The following is a 19094-nucleotide window of genomic DNA, read 5'->3' as shown; positions in this document are numbered from 1 at the left end:
TGTATACACAGATAACTCTTCTGTGATACCTGGTGTCACCTTATTTTTGAGATGGAGTATCTCACAGAATCTTGTAGCTAAGTCACCATTAGCACCAGTCAGCCAGCCAGCCAGCCAGCCAGCCAGCCAGCCAGCCAGCCAGCCAGCCAGCTCCAGAGTGCCTCCTGAGAACAAGCACTGCTCCACCAGGACTTTGACTAACACGTAACACAAGTGCTGGGGATCCAAACAGGAGCTTCACTGAAGGAGACATCTCTGTAGTTCCATGGCTTTATTTCTGTGGTGCCAGCAGGGACTAAAACCCCAAATAAACCTAGCACCTTACCTCAAAACTTTTATCCCCACTGTTGTCTGGCAGTCACTTGTTGTAATTTTGGAAAAATTTTAGAAACTTAGGGAAGACTATTCATTAGTCTCAGGATTCTTCTTTATTTGACAAAATCTTCTCATTTTAAAAACATTACCCTGGAGAAATACTGCTTTATCGCTTACATGGAAAAGTTCATTTATGTAGTATATTTTAGTTTTTATTTCACATTTTAACATGACAATGTAAACTTTTTACTACAAAGATTATGCACTTAATGTTAAAACTTTAAGCTATATGAATACTGCCAAAAGTTGGTAATACTTGTAAGCCATTAAATGACATAAAGATGCCCCTCTTCCCAGTGAGACTGCTGCACGGTAAACAGGGCAGCTTCTGAACAGATTTGGGATGTCCAGTCATCTGACTGACAGCATACTGGTAGACAACTACTAACAAGCAGCTCTGATACACATGAAGAACATTTCTTAAGAAGGCTTTAGTTGCCTCCCTGTTTCTAGAGCATGGTTAGAGCATGCTCAAATGATCAATGCATGAACACATAAAATACATACTTGAAGCAATCTAAGTAATATGTGCAAATGACATTAGCCACCATCTGCTCAGGCTAAAGCCTAGAGTACTCTGATGACATTATCAAATAAATAGTTTGCTGGAGAGATGAGATGATGGTAACACCTCTGGGAAACAGGAGTTAGGAAAGACAGACCACAACTCAAGGTGGAAAATGAGCATCTGTATTAATGGTAGAGGGAAAATGTATTAATTTGAGTGTAGAGGGAAAAACAGGTATTTCTAAAATGATGGACATCAAGGAAGAGTTTATACATTTGCATTGTTTTTAAATGTTCACTAACATGTATTAGTATCTAAGTAAATATAACCGTGAGTTGGTCTGTTTGTTTGTGAAGACAGGTTCTTACTCTGCAGTCCAGGCTGACCTAGAGCTCACTATGTAGCCTACACTAGTCTCAAATTCAGAATGATCCTCCTGTCTTAAGTCTCTCAACACAGAGGTTGTAAGCATGAGTTACAATGCCTGGCTATAACTGTTATTGTAGTATTATCCACAATGCAGAAAACAAAACAGCTCAAGTAGAAAAGAAATGGTGGGTCACTATGAATTATTATCTATCAAATACAAAGGTGACTAAAACATACAGAAATTTGATTAACAAAGCTTAAATTAATACTGACTAGCTGGGATAACCAATGAACTGTCACATTATTTATATCTTTTCCTTTTTCAACTTAAATTGATGCTAGAAACATTTCAGAGAACATGTCATGTCTTATTAGAACAATAAGACTTCTCTGTATCGGAAAATTATAAACATTTACTTGTCTCTTTTGAAAGTACACCAAATTGTAAACTGAATCCAACTCAATAAAATAGTTTCTAGGGGTGATATGCAGTGGATCATGGGTAAAACCCCCTTTTCAACATTAGAACTCTGTAGTGGTTTTGTATGTATAAAAGATAGTGTCCCAAGTCTACCTCTACATTACTTCATTAATTTAAAGCCACTGTCAAAATTTGTATCACCCATATAACTGATAAAAAGACCAAATTTTTAAGTTATATAATTAATATTAATCTTAGGGGGAAAAGTAAGAATACCATACTGTCTGTTAACAGTTGGGAGTAATAATCATTGTGATTATTAAGGAAATGTTTTCAGAATAACAAATCTCAATACCAGATGGGCTTTACTTAAATGGCATAAGCTATACTGGCTCATCATTACCCAGGTTTCCTTTCTTCTTTTTTTATGATAAAAATTAACAATAGAAATAAAAACATGCATTTAAGATATTATTTTAAATGTCCTAAGTTCCTCCACTTTTTTCAAGAGAAAAGAACAAACGTAAAAATCCTTTTTACTAAAGGAAATGAAAAAGGTATTTCCTAGATGCTAGGGAACTAAAAAGTATTAAAGGTGGAGAAGAGTATTAGACCATATACTGGAATCATAGTGACTGTCTTAGAGCGGTGTGGCTGCTTCACCATGCACAAGCACCCACAAGCAAAGAAAATCCCAAACAACACATTTTCCTCATCAAAACTAAGATGGCCACAACTTCAATAACAGTAACAAAATACAAGTCAAAGCTACATTTGAAACTGGGAATAAACACACTTAATATGTTCTGTCTTTAAAGGCAGCAAGGGATGCATTTCATTGACTACTTTTAGAAGTTGGCTTTTATAAAACGTCATCAAAAGTTGAATTGCAAACTGAAATTTTTAAAAAATATTTATTTATTTATTTATTATGTATACAATATTCTGTCTGTATGTCTGCAGGCCAGAAGAGGGCACCAGACCCCATTACAGATGGTTTGAGCCACCATGTGATTGCTGGAAATTGAACTCAGGACCTTTGGAAGAACAGGCAATGCTCTTACCCTCTGAGCCATCTTTCCAGCCCGCAAACTGAAAATTTTAAAGAAAATCAAAATGTTCTCTCAGTAACATTTGACATAATAAAATGTAAGCAATATTCTAGAACAAAAATGATACTGATTCAAAACAGGCTTCTACAAAAATAAACTGAGAAATGTCTGCAAATCAAGTTCTCTGTGCTTGCTTGAATTTTGCAAACAAGTGCGTTTGAAAAATCTGCACAAATTTATCTCTTTTTCTCTTACTAGAATTGAAACTACTTATTTCAATAAACCCATCATCAATTGTAGCTTTCATCTTAGAGAAAAGTTTTATATGTAAATTTTCATGAGTGACAAAGTCATCTTAGAAAATGTTTGATTAAATTGTAATGGTAAGAACAGATTACCCTATCTTTATTTGATAATAAGTCTTACTTTCTGTCATGAAATAAAGTAGTACTTTCTGGATGACTTGATTGCTAATGTGTTTTTGGTTTCTTCTGTTAAGATACTAACTAAAATGCATATAAACCATAGCCCAACACCTCCATAACAAAAGGTGGGTGTGTCTACTCTTCAGCTGGATAGAGGACTCCTTCTCACTATTCCATGGAGCTGGGGACAGAACCAAAACCCTTTGCAAGATATGCAAGTGCTCTATCACTGAATTGCAGTCCCAGAAGATTTGGTAACTTTAATAATGTACAATGTCTATTAAAAAGTATTTTTATTTATGTATATGTATTGTGTATATGTATAAGTTTGTGCACCACGTGTGTGCTGGTGCTTTCAGGGGCCAGAGTTAAAGTTAATTTTGAGCCGCCTGATGTAAGTGCTGTGAACTGAAACAGGCCCCCTGGAAGAGCAATTAAGTGCATTTAACCTCTGAGCCTTCCATTTGTCCCATATTTTTAAATCTGCAGCATTTTGATTTAAATGCCACCACCAGAAAAGGACAAGGTGTTTAATTTTAAATGCATTGAAGTAATTCAAGATTCATAATTCCCAGAGCTAGTTCTCAAGACTATAGTCATAGATATTTTATAAAGAAGCCCAATTCATGAATTAATTTCTGGCTTCTATCAATTAACAACAAATAGATAATTTTTGAAATTACAAGAATTTTGGTTAACACGTATTCATTCTTCAATGCTATATAAACATAATACACAAGTATTATGAACTTATACTAGTTAGATTCTTATGTCAGTTCATATCTATCAATATAGAAATATGCTGGGTGTGGTGGCATGGTTTTAACCTTAGCACTTGACAGGCAAAGTGTATTTCTTCAAGTTCCAGGCTAGCTAGGGCTACAGAGTGAGATTCTGTAGATTCTAAAACAAAAAATCCAAAATACATTTGGGTGAAATTGATAGTAATGCAGAATTGCCAGACCACTCCACCGCCCCCCACTTCTTCCCCTCCCTCCCCCCCCCCCCCCTCTGTTTGTTTTTCGAGACAGGGTTTCTCTGTGTAGCTTTGGTGCCTATCCTGGCACTAGTTATTGTAGACCAGATGTGGCCTCAAATAAGATCTGCCTGCCTCTGCACCCCGCCACCGCCAGTGTTAGGATTAAAGGCATGGGCTGCCACCACCACCCGGCTGCATATCTGCTTTTCAACTAATACCATTTGTCCTCTGTAGAGTGACAAGAATTATGGAGACATTTTCTTACATATGCTCTTTACATTTAAAAGAAAGAAAAATAAATCAGGGCTGGAGTGATGGCTCAGCGGTTAGGAGCACTTAGTGTTTTTTTAGAGCACCAAAGCTCTGATCCCTGCACTCAGAATCACCCATACTATAGTTTCAAAGGTTCTGATACCTTGTTAAAACAAAGAGGCAAATACCCACACACATAAAGTAAATAAATAAAAATAATTTCTCTGATCCTAACGTTATGCTCATGGCTATGTTGAAAAATTTTAAACTCTCTGTGCTTAAGAGAAAACTATAAAGCAAAATTAAATTAGACCTCCAAATGTTACAGGCTGTTAAGGGTTAAATTTTTATTGTAGTTTCTACTTCTAAACAAGCCCCCCACCCCCCAGGGAACCTCCTGCTTGCACCAGAACAAATTATAACTTTGTATTCTTTGCCTTTGTAAACCCCCGACTGAGTGGCTGAGCGTTGCAATCCCGAGTACCGGGTGTAGACCTGGCACCAGTACCTAAAAGCCTCCTGTTAAAAAAGTTATTACTAATGGTCAGACTTGTAAATCTCTGAATGACCCCGGACCCATAAAAATTTTCACACCGGCGTGATAGCTTAGCAGGTAAAGTCGTTTACCACGGACTCGCACAACCTGCGTTCCATCCCACTTGGTGGAAAAAGAACCGACCCCCTCAAGTGGTTCTCTGATCTCCAGAGGTACCATGGGCACGTGAAATCCTATACGCGCGCTCAAACCGCACACTAAAGTTAGAGGAATGTAATATAAAGCAATTTCAGACAAAGAAGTCTGGTGCAGCGCCGGGCATGGAATTCACGGCCTTGCCTAGTTAGGAAAGCACTGTACCCTGGAGCTACATTCCCGACCCAAGGAAGCCGGCGGCTAGGTCTTCTAAGTGAGGAATCAATATCTTCTAATACCGGGTGGAAATCAAACAGGAAATAGGTACTTATTAAGCAAAACTTCACTTCGTATTTCAAGCCAAGGCTCAATATTTATACTTCCACTGTCAGGAATTTTTAAAACTTCACTAGACTGCACTCTCCATCAATGAGTGAAAAATGAGCTTCCTAAGCGTGGGCTCAATTGCATAAAGTCAGTCTGTACGCGGGCTCCTCATCCACCGCAGCTTTCCGCTGTCAGGCGGGCACACGTCTTTAAGGTTCAATTCGTGCCACTCGCCGTCCCGGACCGCGGTTTCGACTCTAAACAACCGACTCGCCGAGCCCAGCACCCTCCAGCCGGGCGCCCGAGGACACAGGCCTCACCGCCGCTCGGATTTCGTCGCCGCCACGTTCTGACGCGACGGTGGGCAGTGCAGTCCGCCCCCGACCGCGACGCGTGGGCGCCCCTGCCACCCGGAGGGCCCCTCGGCCCGTGAGACCCGCTTACCCGAAAGAAGTTTCTCCGCAGTGCGAGGCTGGGAAGGGCAACGGAAGAGCTCGTCGGTCCGACGGCCCCGGGAGCTGGCGGTGACGACATCAGCGCGCGCAGCAATGGTGAGAGGCGGAGCACGGCGAGCCGGAAGGGGCGGGGCTGCCCAGCTGCGGCGCGGTGCTCTGACGTCACGGCCGCGCCCGGAGCTGCCCGAAGGAAGGTTTGAATATGTCGCGCCAGCTGAGAACCTCAAGGTTTGACCCTCGTGCGGGATTTCACGCGGAGGGCAAGGACAGCGGCCCCTCAGTTCCCCAGGGCCTCCTGAAGGCGGCGAGGAGCAGCGGGCAGCTCAACTTGGCGGGAAGGAACCTCGGGGAAGGTGAGGTAGGGCGTAGACGGCCTCTCCTGAGGCTGGGCCGGCGGGTCCCCTGGGCACCCACCCGCGTCGTCTCTAGGAAGAGGTCCTGCTAGGACAGTGGGCATGGCTTGCACGGAGTGTTCCTTGGGATTAACATCGTCGTTTGGGAGTAAATTAGCTATGAGATAGATGATAGGCAGGTACTTTGTTTGACCTTTCTCTTCATTTAGACTTAAACACCCAGAAAGTGGAGTCATTGCTGTGGTAAACTATGTGGTTCCTATGACATTCGAACTGTTTTATGGCTGGAATGTGGAATATTTTGGAACGTAGGTCTAGGAAAGACTGAATGCTATGGGCAGGGCTTAATGGGCTATTTTTTTTTTTTTAATGGGAAGTTGAAGGATACGGATGCAGACAATGGAGATCTGACCCTTGAGGTTTCAAAAGGAGACAAGGACTTCGTTATCAGCCATTCGCATTGTGTTTGGGGCAAGAATGTGGCTTTCCTTCTACCCATGTCCTAAGTACCTGAGGGAGTTTGAATTGAAGATGAAGTACTAATGATTTGTTTGGCAGAGGCAATTTTGTTTTCCCGAGACAGGGTTTCTCTGTGGTTTTGGAGCCTGTCCTGGAACTAGCTCTTGTAGACCAGGCTGGCCTCGAGCTCACAGAGATCTGCCTGCCTCTGCCTTCCAAGTGCTGGGATTAAAGGCGTGCCTCATCACCGCCCTGCAAGAGGCACTTTTAGTATGAAGGCATTCAGGCTGGTGCTGAAAGGGCAGTTATATTTGATAAGAGGGTCAGTATCATTGTAGAGAAACCCCCTTCACTGCACTGGGAGAGTAATAGGAAAGTGTTTTTCTAGGATCAGCACAGTTTGGCCTGTGCATGGGTCTGTGTGGGGATTGTCTTGACGATGCTAATTGACTTTTTAAAAATCTCAGTATCCTTTCTGAATTTTTCTTCCATGTTGCTGACTTTTCCATCCGTATTTGTTAATGTTTTCATCTGTTCCACTGACTTTCTTCCCTAAGGCTAGATTGAAATCAACTGCTTGTTTGTATATTTTAATTTATTGATAATGTCCTACCAGAAAATTTGAAAGTTTCATGAAATTTTGCCCATTTCAATATCTGTGAAGAGCAGTTGCAATATTTGAGGGCTCATATTTCCTTGCTTTTTTCGTGCTTTTTTTTTAAAAAATAGCTCTGTGATGAAGTTTGTACATCTGTCGGTTTGGATATGTAGTCTGGAGTTTTGAAGGATGTCTTTATAGTGAAGACTGTTCTTGAAGGCTCAGTCTCCAATACCTCTCATCAAGGAAGAAACAGACTGCTATGATTTCAAAACCATTAAACTATAAGGATATACATGCATTGAAAATCAGTTATTGCTCAGTAATATACCATCACTGGTTGTCATAGTTAGGGGTTGCTAATGCATGTCCCACCTGGTCCAGTCTCTCAAACGCCATTCACAGTGCCGCCAGTAAGCAGGAAGTAGTCTAGGCAACAAAACCCAAATTCCCTAAATGATTCCTTATAAATGTTTGTTTACATTTAAAGAGGGGAATTGCTATAGATAGGAATACTTTGCATTGGTATGGATCTTGGTTTATTGAAAAAATTTAACATCAATTTTGTTATATATATTGTTTTATATATATATATATATATATATATATATATATATATATATGTCTGCTCTTGATTAAGGTATTATATTTAAACAGAAAAGGGGAAATGGTATGGGAAGTCCTTCTGTATTTGTGTTGCTTTTATTGGTTAATGAATAAAGCTGCTTTTGGCCAATGGCTTAACAGAGTAAGGCTAGGCAGGAAACTTGAACAGGGATGTAGAGAGCAGTAGGCCGAGACAGACACCTGGACGCCAGCAGAACCTTACCAGTAGGCCACAACCACATAGTGATGCACAGATTAATAGAAATGGGTTAATTTAAGCTGTAAGAGCTAGCTAGAAATACACTTAAGCTATTGGCCAAACAGTATTGTTGTAATAGGAGCAGCGGGGCTGTGTCCCCGGCACCCGGCCGCCCGCACGACTAGCTTTACCTGAAATAATTACACGGAAACTGTATTCTTTTAAACACTACCTGGTCCAGCCTGTTCCAGCCTCTTATTGGCTAGCTCTTACATATTGACCTAACCCATTTCTAATAATCTGTGTAGCCCACTAGCTGGCCTACCAGGAATGATCTTAACCTGCATCTGCCTGGAGGGGGAGAATCATGGCGACTCCTTGACTCAGCTTCTTTCTCCCAGCATTCTGTTCTGTTTACTCCGCCTATCTAAATTCTACCCTATCAGAGGCCAAGCAGTTTTTTATTACTTAACCAATGAAACAACAGATAGAGAGATGACCCTCCTCCATCACAATATTGCAATTGCTATAGTTTCTGTGTGTTTATTTTGGGCTTGGGTGGTTGGGAAGCGAACGAGCCGTCTCTGTCTACAGATAAAAAACAATTATGTCTGGTAAAATGGAGAGTAGCTGCTAGGGTTGGATACCTTTCATAAGCTGTGCTGGGAAATGGCTCTTCATGGGTTTAGACTGCAGTGCTGACATAGTTATTGAACCCTGAGTTTATTTTCTTGATTACTCATTTTTTTTCACCTACAAAATGGGAATAGTAATAGCACATGTCTTAGAGTTGTTAGATTTTAGTTTTGTATTTTGTGTTTTCAGTGCTAGTAATCAAACTCTGCCTCATGTCTGTGGCTCAGGCTGCAATTCAGCCTCTCAGCTGATCTTTTACTCCATGAACTCTGGCGCTCTGAAACCATTACCCAAATTAAACACTTTTTTTTAGTAAGTTGCCTTTGTCATAGTGTTTTATAACAGCAATAGAAAAGTAACCGATACATGCACTGAGCTGTTTTTTGGGCCCTGGGAATTATTTGGATTCATTTGTAAGCTAAGTATGCAACGAGTGTGTCCGTTAGTATTCATTTCATTTTTATTTTTCTCTTTTCTCTTTGGTATGCTGGTGATGGAGATAGTCCCTCAGTGTGTTTGGAGAATAAATGTGGACATCCCTGAGGAGGCCAATCAGAATCTTTCATTCAGCTCTACTGAACGATGGTGGGACCAGACAGATCTGACCAAACTCATCATCTCCAGCAATAAACTCCAGTCTCTCTCTGACGACCTCCGGCTCTTGCCTGCCCTCACTGTTCTTGATGTAAGTTGACTATAATTATGGTATTTTAGTTGAAAAGACTTAGTTTATGCCAAATGGAAGAGCTAAATTTATGCTTTGCTAAACAGGAAACCTTCCTTGCTGAGCATGTAGAATGCAAGATAAATGACAGTCTGAGTCAGAAGGTTGGCTGCATCTTCCAAGCACACAGTCCTAGTGGAGACCCTGGGTTTAAATGAGTCAGTGTGTGCAAATAGAACTGGCACCTGGCTGTATTTTTTTTCTTTGTTACCTTTTATTCTAGTCACCAAGGCAAGTACAGGACTCAGGGCATCTTACATTCTGGTTTTCTTAACCTCAGTCTGAAACTGTTCAACCGAATTTTTTGTGTGTTTAATTGAGTCTGTTTTGTAGTGCAGGTTTTCTTGTCATGGGGTAAGTGAAGTACAAAGGATTTATTTCAGAATCTTTAGGCTCTTAGTGTACTTGGCAGTGGCACAGTGTCCCTTCCGTTCATGTGGAAATGATGGATATAGGTAGTGCCATTTTTGGAGTTGTATTTGTTTTGTCTATAAAATAACAAACAACAGTCTGTCCTACTCTGAGGTCCTTTGTGCTGTGCAGACAGTATGAGTCTGAGAATATGAAGCTGTTCTCCTGCTCATGTCTGTCTGCTCTGTGTGTGACCTGAGTAGACCAGCAGAGCCCTGCCTAAATCCTACTAGGGTCAAGTTTGTGTTTGTCTCTTTTCATTTTGGTAATGTTTAAATTCCTAACTTGTTACTTCACGATTTCTGAGTAACAGTTTGATTACAGTCACAGTTTGTATACTGATACACAGAGATTACTAATCACCCAACACGTAGCCATTGAGTTTGAAGAATGGGTTTAGTGAATAATTTTGTTCAGTGTCAAAGCTCAAATATTGCTAATTGTCGGACTGAGAATGTTGACTTTGCCTTGTATTTATTTTAGATACATGATAATCAGCTGACATCGCTCCCTTCAGCTATCAGAGAGCTAGACAATCTTCAGAAACTTAACCTCAGGTAAAGTATGCACCTGTTTCTAAGATTGCAGTTACAGTGGTCTGAACTTGAAATCCCTTTTCTTTTTCTTTTTTTTTTTCTAATCAAAAACATATTCTTTATGCTAACATTACTCTACACAGGATGTGTATTGAATAATATGACTGTGGACACTACTAGACAGTTTTTGATGTCTAAAACATATATCCAAGTCATAGTTTGATGACATTATCTCACATTTGCTTCTTTTAATTGTAAATAAAGTTAGAATTGTATAAATAGAGCGCCTACTCACAGTTGCAATAGGAAAAGTTCATATCTACAGTGTTGGATCTTCTGGCTTATTAAACTAAAAGCAAAGAGTAGAGAAGTATTTGACCTTTCATTTTCAAGAAACAGGGAAGTGCACAACTGTCAAGCACATATATAACGAGAAGTGTGAAATGAATTTTATGTTGAAGAACTATTAAAATTGCATAAGGGACAGCCAAGGGACAAAGATGTAGGTAACACCATGCACTGATGAATCCGGAGATGGTGAATTTCAAGTGAGAGATGTTCAGTTCCTCCCCAGACCACCAGCTAACGTTTCCTTTTCCAGTGCAAAGGAGTATGATAAATAAGAACAGAAGGCAATTAAAAATTGAACACCAGCAATACATGCTGTAGAAAGCTTTGAACAGTCTTCATATTTGTGAGTGAGAGATTTCTACAACTTCTAGAAATTACTATTGCCTGAGCATGATAGTGCTCACCTTATCACTCTGGGAAGCTGAAGCAGGAGAATTGCTACAAATTACAGGTCATTTTTGACTACCTGGTGAGATCCTGTCTCAAAATGAAAAACAAATGAACAGACAGTTAGTGATGAAGTTTGATAGGTTTTATGGGCTAACAGCATACAACAAAAACCTTCAATTTTTAACAACCTTCTCTCTCTATAGGTCTAAGCTATATGTATTCTAACAGATTTTAGACAATATTCTGACTTATATATAATAATGTAATTGGAAGCAAATAAAAAATATAGGCAAATTCAATATATAAAAATCTGGTTAGAAAAGTAATGACTGGTGGGATCAGAGAACACATTGCCATGCAGGACATTTACAGTTAAGGGGCATAAAATTAAGATTCACAAGGAAGTTTCAAGGAAGTATTTGTTTATAAAAGAAAGACTAATTCTTAAGGAATGTACGCTGATAGTCCATGTATTTTCCACCCTACTCTTGCGGGTTCCAAATCTCTTCATTGACAGGATCTCTTGTTATTACTAGGCATTTGATTGCTCCCCTAAAGGGACTATATTTTACTGTGAAAAATATTTAAAGACTATGTTATCATTGAGCTAAATCTTTGGTAACATATTTTTATTAACTAAATTCTTTTTTTTTTTAAAGATTTTTTTTTATTGAGAAAAAAAAAAAATTTCCGCTTCCTCCCTTTTCTTCACATAGAAAATCACCTGGAGCCACAATGTGGCCCAGTGGGAAGCAGGGTTGAACACTTATCAGACTCTGTATTCTACCCTAGACCAAAGGCAGAACAATAAGACCAGATCTTTGCATCATCTCAGAAACTAGTTATGGAAGAAGAATTTAATGATTCAGTTATGTTTTTTCTCTGTCGAGGAGGCTTGCTGTTTGGCCCATTGTGACCCCAAACTGCTATGATCAGAGACTCCTGCTTTAGCTTCACAAGTCTGTGGGGCCATACCTAGCAACTTTATTTGTATATTTGTTTGGTTTTTAGAATTTATTACATCCTGTTTGACTTTACAAGTTAAAGGCCTATTGAATTTTATGTTTTATGTTTAGGAGATGCTGTTGACTCTTGTTTTAGAAAACCATCAGAATCTCAGGTTTTAAATTATCATGATAGCCTAAAAATCTAGGTATTACACACTAGGTTAGAAATGCTAATTATTTCACTAATAGTGAAGAATTTTGTTGTTGTTGGTTTTGGTTTGAGTTTTGGTTTTGTGGTACCTGGTGGAGAAATCGGGACCTCATGTATGCTCGGCCACTAAGCTAAGCTGCGGCTCTCATGACTTTACAGTTAGTAGTTAAATGTGTCCAAGCACCTTTAGGCTGTGTAAACATATTTCTGGTACTACGTTGCTAATGTGTATGCGGCTAGGCACCCAAGGTGGTAACTAATCTTCTGCTGCCAGTACACATCCAGATTAAGAAAGTTCTTTTGTCTATCTATGTTATATAGATTCCAGCTCTGATACTCTTTCAGAAGAACAAACAAACTCACTTGTTTATAAAACATTTTTTCACAAACAATATAAACAGACATGCATCCAGCAGAACACCTAGACACATAAAAATAAATGTTAGAAAAAAATATGTTTAGTTTTGTTGTAATATGTATGCAAACATTTTTTCACAAACAATATAAAAATCTAAGAGTTCAATAAGTCCCTTTCACATTGTATTTTAAATAATCAGATTATAAGCAAGCAACCAAAAGTTTACAAATTATTTGTTAACTTCATTGATTTAGATTTCTGCTGATGAGTGTATATTTTGGAGATATGGATTTTGATAAACACTTGGACAGATAGCACCATTTGATTTTTATGATGAGTCTATGTGGTTAGTTGACAAAAATGCCTTTAAGTATTTCTTATGTATCTTATATAGTCTACCAATTCACTCAGCATTTATTTTATTAACAATAGCCATAACAAACTGAAAATGCTTCCTGAAGAAATTACAAGTTTAAAAAACCTGAAGGTGCTGCACCTCCAACACAATGAGCTGACATGCCTACCTGAAGGCTTTGAGCAACTTTCCAGCTTAGAAGATTTAGTAAGTGGGGATTCTTTGATATTTGCATGATTTGGGACTGGTGGGAATTTTTACTAGACTGAAGAAATAAATTATGATTCAAATTGTAGGACACAGACAGCTGACTTTGTGAGTAGCTTACCAGAAATTATTGCTAAGTTACTAACTGTAAACTTCGTTTTTTTGTTATCAAGTGAATTTTAGGTTATAATTCAGAAATAGAGTTTGGAAGAGAAACAATGGACCTGCCTTCGTTATTCAATCAGAAAATCATAATTACAGTTTCAGAGTATCTAACACTCTTCCACATACCAGAGTGTAGCTGGAGTTACAGAAAGTATGAGTCATGTAGGTGCTGGGACCCAAACCTGGGCTTCACCATTCAGTGCTCTTAACCCCTGAACAGTCTGCCCAGTCCTATCCCAGAGTCTTTTATACCTTAATGGATAGAGGGGAGCAGTCTTCAAAGTACAGTTCTGTTTTCTTGGCCTCTCTATTAATATATCCTACTTTCTGTGTGAGCCGATGGCCCTGCTGCTCTGCATATCCCAATCTACTCCAGTTTTCAGACTGGCACCTTTTCTGGCAAATCTTTCATGCTGCCTGTTTCACCTTCCTCGACTAGAGTCAGCCATAAGTCAGTACAATAGTGTTTTAATAATTTTAAGAATAAAACCATAGACAGTTTATATATAACAAGATAAGTAGGTCTGACCCTTAATACAGTGAGAAACCCAGGCTTATACAACAACAGGAAATTTGTCCTAAGTCATGCAGCTGAAAAAGAATGAAATTAAATTTTAAAGATGGTTTTCCTCTATAAATGAGTGAGATTCTACCATAAGGTGTTTCAATAGGAAGGCTCAGTCCTCTGACTGAGAGGCTTCAGCCCATAGTATGTGTTCTCATTATTTTCCACTGATCTCTTGTCCTTGGCATGTTTTAGAAAACTGAGTTATTATTTTAGCCTTAAGTTTTATTTCTTATTAATGGATAAGTTATTTCTGAGTGTTTAAGTATTTATTTTGTATGTATACCTTCCTGAAGCACGATTAATAAAAACTCAGAGACAGATATTGGGGTTCAACCTGAAGACCAGAAAAGCAAAGCAGCCAGTCCCTGGATCTTACCTTGACCTCAATCCGAAAATGGTGACCATTTTAATATTGTTTAGAAGTTACTAAAATAATTTGAGTTCTTCACATGGTTTCAGAATTTCTTAGTTAGAAACTCTTCTATGTCAGTAACTCATTTTGGAATAATTTTGGGATTATGCAAAGACTGTAAAAATACAGTGAGGAGAGTTCCCAAATGCCCTCCAATCTGACTTCCAATTTTATTTTTTAGAATATTTATTTATTCTTTGAAAATTTTATACATGTATTCCATGTATCTTGATCATGCCCACCCCAACTTTTCCTTCCCAACCCATCTCATACCCCCACATTTTTTTGTTTGGTTTGGTTAGTTTTTCAAGACAGGGTTTCTCTGTGTAGCTGTGGCTGTCGTGGGACTCACTCTGTGGTCAGGGTGGCCTCAAACTCACAGAGATCCATCTGCCTCTGCCTCCTGAGTGCAGGTGTTAAAGGCGTGCGCCACCACTGCCCAATTTAGGCCCTCACATTTTCATTTCCTTTTTGTGTGTTTGTTACCTGGTGCATTCTTTTAGTGCTGCCTGTTGGAATGTTGACTTAACTTGGCTTGCTTGTGTGCAGCTGACCACGGCTGCTGTGAGTTGAGTGGCTATGTCATCTCCAGCTCTTACATTTCTTTCTACCACTTCTTCCGCAGTGCTCCTGCACTTCAGGAGATGTTATAGATGTCTCTCTCAGGACTGAGCACTCAGGTTCCTCAGCACGTTCACTAGCTGTGTTTATAGTAACTGTGGCCCACCTCAAGAAACTTTTGTAGTCAAAATTGAGAGCAGCACTTATCTATGCTTATAAACGTTTAGAAGGCAGTTTAACAGTGTGACCACTTAGCAATACCACAGTAGTCAGATCCTGTACCTCACCTCCAGCGCCCATGAGCTTTTGACTGTGTTTACAATGCCAGCCTGAATTCTCTTCCGTGGTGCAGGCCTCACATCCAAGTATAAAGCTGTTGTTAACTACAAGCCACTACTGTAGGTGCATCTGGTGCATCTTGCCTAGCAGGTCAGTATTGCAGCATGCACAGTCCAGTATTGAGTAAGCTTGTTGTATCCTTTCTCCCCCAGTGGCTGCACCTTCTGGATTCTGAGAGCTAGCCAACGTGGAGGACATTTCCTATTGAATTCAGATTATCTTTGCCCTGCAACCAGTGTATGATGTCTTCAGCAATAGGGTCTTGCCACTGTCTAGTTACGGTGAACAGCCAAAAGCAATGCCAATAGCCTGTGTTGCTGTGGGGGGGAGGGTGTCTTTGAGACCTCCCTGACCAATAACTCATAGGGAGGTAAGCTATGCCTGGCACTGAGATTTTTGTTTAATGACCCATGTCTTCTGGAAGCAATTCTGTCTACCAATGTTAAAATGCCTTTTTCTTTAAATTTTACATAAATACACACACACACACTCATGCATATAAAGTTTTGTGGTTAATTTCTTAATTATATTTATGTGTATGTGTATATGTGCATTTAAGTGTGTATATCTGTGGAGGCCAGAAGAGGGCATTAGATCACCTGGTCTTAGAGTTATAGGTAGGGAGAAAGCTGCCTGACATGGGTACTAGGACCCAAACTCAGGTCCTCTGCAAGAGCAGTATGAACTCTTAACCATTAAGCTATTTTTCTGGCCTCTTTAATTCTATTTTTTTACCTAGGTTACACAGTACTGGGTTTTTTGTTTTTTGAAAAGGATTTTTCATACATCCTAGGTTTGTGTAACCCACCCCCACTCTTTCTGCTTCTCCACCCCCTTCCTATCCTTACTTAACCCTTTACCTTCTTTTGTGTCACATGGTCTACTGCAGAGGGCTTGCATAGTGAGGGGAGACTGGGGATTAGTAGACACTGTCAGGTACAGTTCTTCTGAAATAAGAACTGATTTTAATCCCTGCCCATGACTTTGGTGGCTATGCAGTGGACCTGCAGGTGTTGAAGAGGAGCATTTGAACGAATGTGGTCTATGAGATGGTGGCTGAAGTTGAAAACACCTATTCTTCTGAAATTCCATCCCATGTTAAAGTTCCTTCATAGCTCTGAGATTTCTTTCGTGGATCTATTTACTGCTATTTAGTCACTGATAGGTTCATTTCCTCCTCTCTTTAAAGGATCTTTCAAGCAATCGTCTTGCAGCTGTGCCTGCTGGTTTTGCTTTGCTGTCCAGTCTGCTGCGGCTCAATCTTTCCAGTAACCAGTTGAAAAGTTTGCCAGCAGAAATAAGCAGAATGAAAAGTAAATCTCCATATTAAGTACTGTATGAATTCAATGTTAATGCAGCTTTCTTTTAAAAAAATAAGAGGATAATTATAGAGAAAGTAAATTTTTTTTTTATTTTCTCCAGACCATTAATTATATCTAGGGTTTGCCTAAAGAATGTCTACCAAAACCCATGTAGGCTTAGGACAGAATGAAACGTGACTGGGGAGCAGAGGAAGCGTGCACACTGGGCAACCGATGGAGAGACTGCTGCATGCTGTCTCAGTGAGTTTATTCACCATCCTCTCCTCAGCTGTCTCCACCTGCGATGTGCGGGGGATGCAGCTGTAGCTTTTCATCGCCAATGTATAGTGTTGCCGAGATAACACTAAAGGACACGGGTGCACTTTGGTGCCTCTGCATTTGAACTGTCTCAGCTCTTGATGTAGAGTGTAAACTTTTTTGTTTAAAAGCAGAAAACAGTATTTCTGGGTTCATGATTGGACTACAGCACCCATTGTAAACCGTTTATCATAGCTAGTCTTTTGGCTAATAATCTTTAATACTTTTTTCAAGAAAATATAATTAAAAGTTATATAATGAGAAATTGATAAAGATTTTGAGTTATACTATCTCTTGTAACTCAGGCTAGCCTCAGACCTGGCCTTGGTCTTCCTGCTTCCACCTCCCTAGTGCTGGGATTACACAGGGCAGTTACCATGCCCCGCTCCTATTCATATTTTTAAGTCTCTGTTTTATGAAAGATTTTTATGAAAAAAAATCACATAAATGTGATTTTATTATAGATAAGTTTGAATTAAATTGTATATCTTTGATGTTTTACTGTTTTGTTATAGAAATTATTTTGGGCAGGCCTTGACTGGAACTCAAGTACTGGAACTTAAGACCCTACTTATCTTTGCCATTTTCAAAAATGTCACTACACTGAAATAAGCATGTAACGAGAAGGACAGTGTAGTGAGGAGGACAGACGCCCTGTCTCCAGAATTGAATGGAGAAGTATCCAGGAGATGAAGATGCTGGAAGTAAAGTCATTCTTTAAATACAGAGTTTGATCTTATTGTACAGATTAGTTAGATATTAGGGAAGCCATTTTAGAGCTAGGGAAATCTATGAGCCTGTAGGCTGAAGATGGATGCTCCAGTGTTATAAAAGAACTTTGGGTGGTTGTCCAGGCAGTAAGATGTCTCTGTCAAGCCTAGAGGTTTGGAAGTTGCTTCTACTTCCTGTTTACTTAGGTCATATTATATCCTTCTAGGGTCTTTGATGGAGTTGAAGACTAGATAGTTATAATATTTTTCTTAGTTAGGTTAAAAGATAAATTAGATATAAAACTTTAGACTTCAAAGATAGGATAGATGATAGAATACTTAATTTGCCAAATGTAAATCCATATACAGAAAGATATCTCACATCATCAAATGCTTATGACGGAATGCGTGCATGCAAGCATGAGGTTCTGAGTCTGGATTCTTGGCACATGTAGACCTCAGTGCAGGAGAAGTGAGGTCCGAGTTCATTAAGAGACCCTTCAAAACATGGGTGTGAAAGAGAAGATACTGAACAGCAACATCTGTTCTTCACATGCACAAAACAAGCATATGTATCTGTATGCAAACATATGTATACATGTATGTTTGCACACAGAAAAGATGGTTGAGAAAAGGAAGAGGCAACATGGATAGGTAAAAGAATGGGAAAGAGTATATAGAAATCCAAGGCTTGCATAAAGATACAAATCTGTCTAAGCCACTGCTTGCCATAGGACAGGTTCATCACATTCCCTCATCCATCAAATATACATATAGCTTTAGATGCCTTTAATTGCACTCAGCTCTTTTAAAGACTGTAATTGAGAGCGGTGCAGTTTATACCACTCATATACTTAAGAGTAGCTTAGCAGAGAACCTGTACTTTTAACTGTATTTCAAAGATGGTCTGGACTATTCAATATTGATTTTTAACATTACCATTTATCTTTAATTAAATGTAAAAATCAATTTTCACTCATTCAGTTCAAGGACACATGCATGTTTTTGATGTTTAAGAACAAGCTCAGAAGTCTTCATTGTGACATGTTTATTAGGTCTGCTAGTTTTCTGTGTTAAAGTATTTTTTATTATCTTTGAATATGTATTGTAGGATTGAAGCATTTGGATTGTGACTCCAATCTCCTGGAGACTGTGCCCCCTGATGTGGGCAGCATGGAATCACTGGAATTGCTTTATTTGCGGAGGAATAAATTACGTGTTCTACCTGAATTTCCTTCTTCTAGGCAACTAAAGGTACTATTTAGTTAATACTTACACCATTGTATGTTTCCCAAAAGTTATTTATGAATTTGAGGTTTTTAAAAAGTAGCTAATCTTTGATCATAAGTAGTCCATAGATTGTATTTTTCTTTGTTGATGTCTTTCAACATTTCAGTCTACTACTGAGAGTACTGATAATTTGTTGGTGATGGAAAGAGATGATCATTTTCCAGAGTAGGACTTGGTGTGCTTCACGTGGTGAGTCGTTTGTGTCTGGAGGGGGCCTTCTAGTGAGGTGAGGAGCTCTGCCGTGTGCTGTGTGAGGTCCTTGTATTGAGGTGAGGAGCTCTGCCGTGTGCTGTGT

General features: G+C 39.3%; 2 protein-coding genes across 7 annotated transcripts in view; one reads left to right on the top strand and one right to left on the bottom strand.

The window, feature by feature from the left end:
• The window catches only part of Srsf11 (serine and arginine rich splicing factor 11), a 28629-nt gene extending 22756 nt beyond the window's left edge, over positions 1–5873 (bottom strand). For 3 of the 4 annotated variants that reach the window (XM_013350087.2, XM_026783884.1, XM_026783885.1), the window contains exon 1: positions 5784–5849. Coding sequence is in view for 1 of the 4 variants with exons in the window: in XM_005357450.3 (XP_005357507.1) it covers positions 5784–5873 (90 nt within the window). In the remaining 3 variants the exon portion in view is untranslated. Of the gene's footprint in view, positions 1–5783 lie in introns of all 4 variants that reach the window. The other variant, XM_005357450.3, reaches the window with a different exon arrangement.
• Positions 5874–5956: 83 nt separating this feature from the next.
• The window catches only part of Lrrc40 (leucine rich repeat containing 40), a 28871-nt gene continuing 15733 nt past the window's right edge, over positions 5957–19094 (top strand). For 2 of the 3 annotated variants that reach the window (XM_026784011.1, XM_005357449.3), the window contains exons 1-6: positions 5957–6147; positions 9149–9330; positions 10264–10337; positions 13006–13135; positions 16370–16493; positions 18621–18763. In XM_026784011.1, the coding sequence (XP_026639812.1) occupies positions 5997–6147; positions 9149–9330; positions 10264–10337; positions 13006–13135; positions 16370–16493; positions 18621–18763 (804 nt within the window). In that variant the 5' untranslated portion in view covers positions 5957–5996. Of the gene's footprint in view, positions 6148–9144; positions 9331–10263; positions 10338–13005; positions 13136–16369; positions 16494–18620; positions 18764–19094 lie in introns of all 3 variants that reach the window. The other variant, XM_026784012.1, reaches the window with a different exon arrangement.

This window comes from Microtus ochrogaster, chromosome 21 (genome assembly GCF_000317375.1).
Source record: "Microtus ochrogaster isolate Prairie Vole_2 chromosome 21, MicOch1.0, whole genome shotgun sequence".
Taxonomy (NCBI): domain Eukaryota; kingdom Metazoa; phylum Chordata; class Mammalia; order Rodentia; family Cricetidae; genus Microtus; species Microtus ochrogaster.
This window is presented reverse-complemented; position numbering and strand designations above follow the sequence as displayed.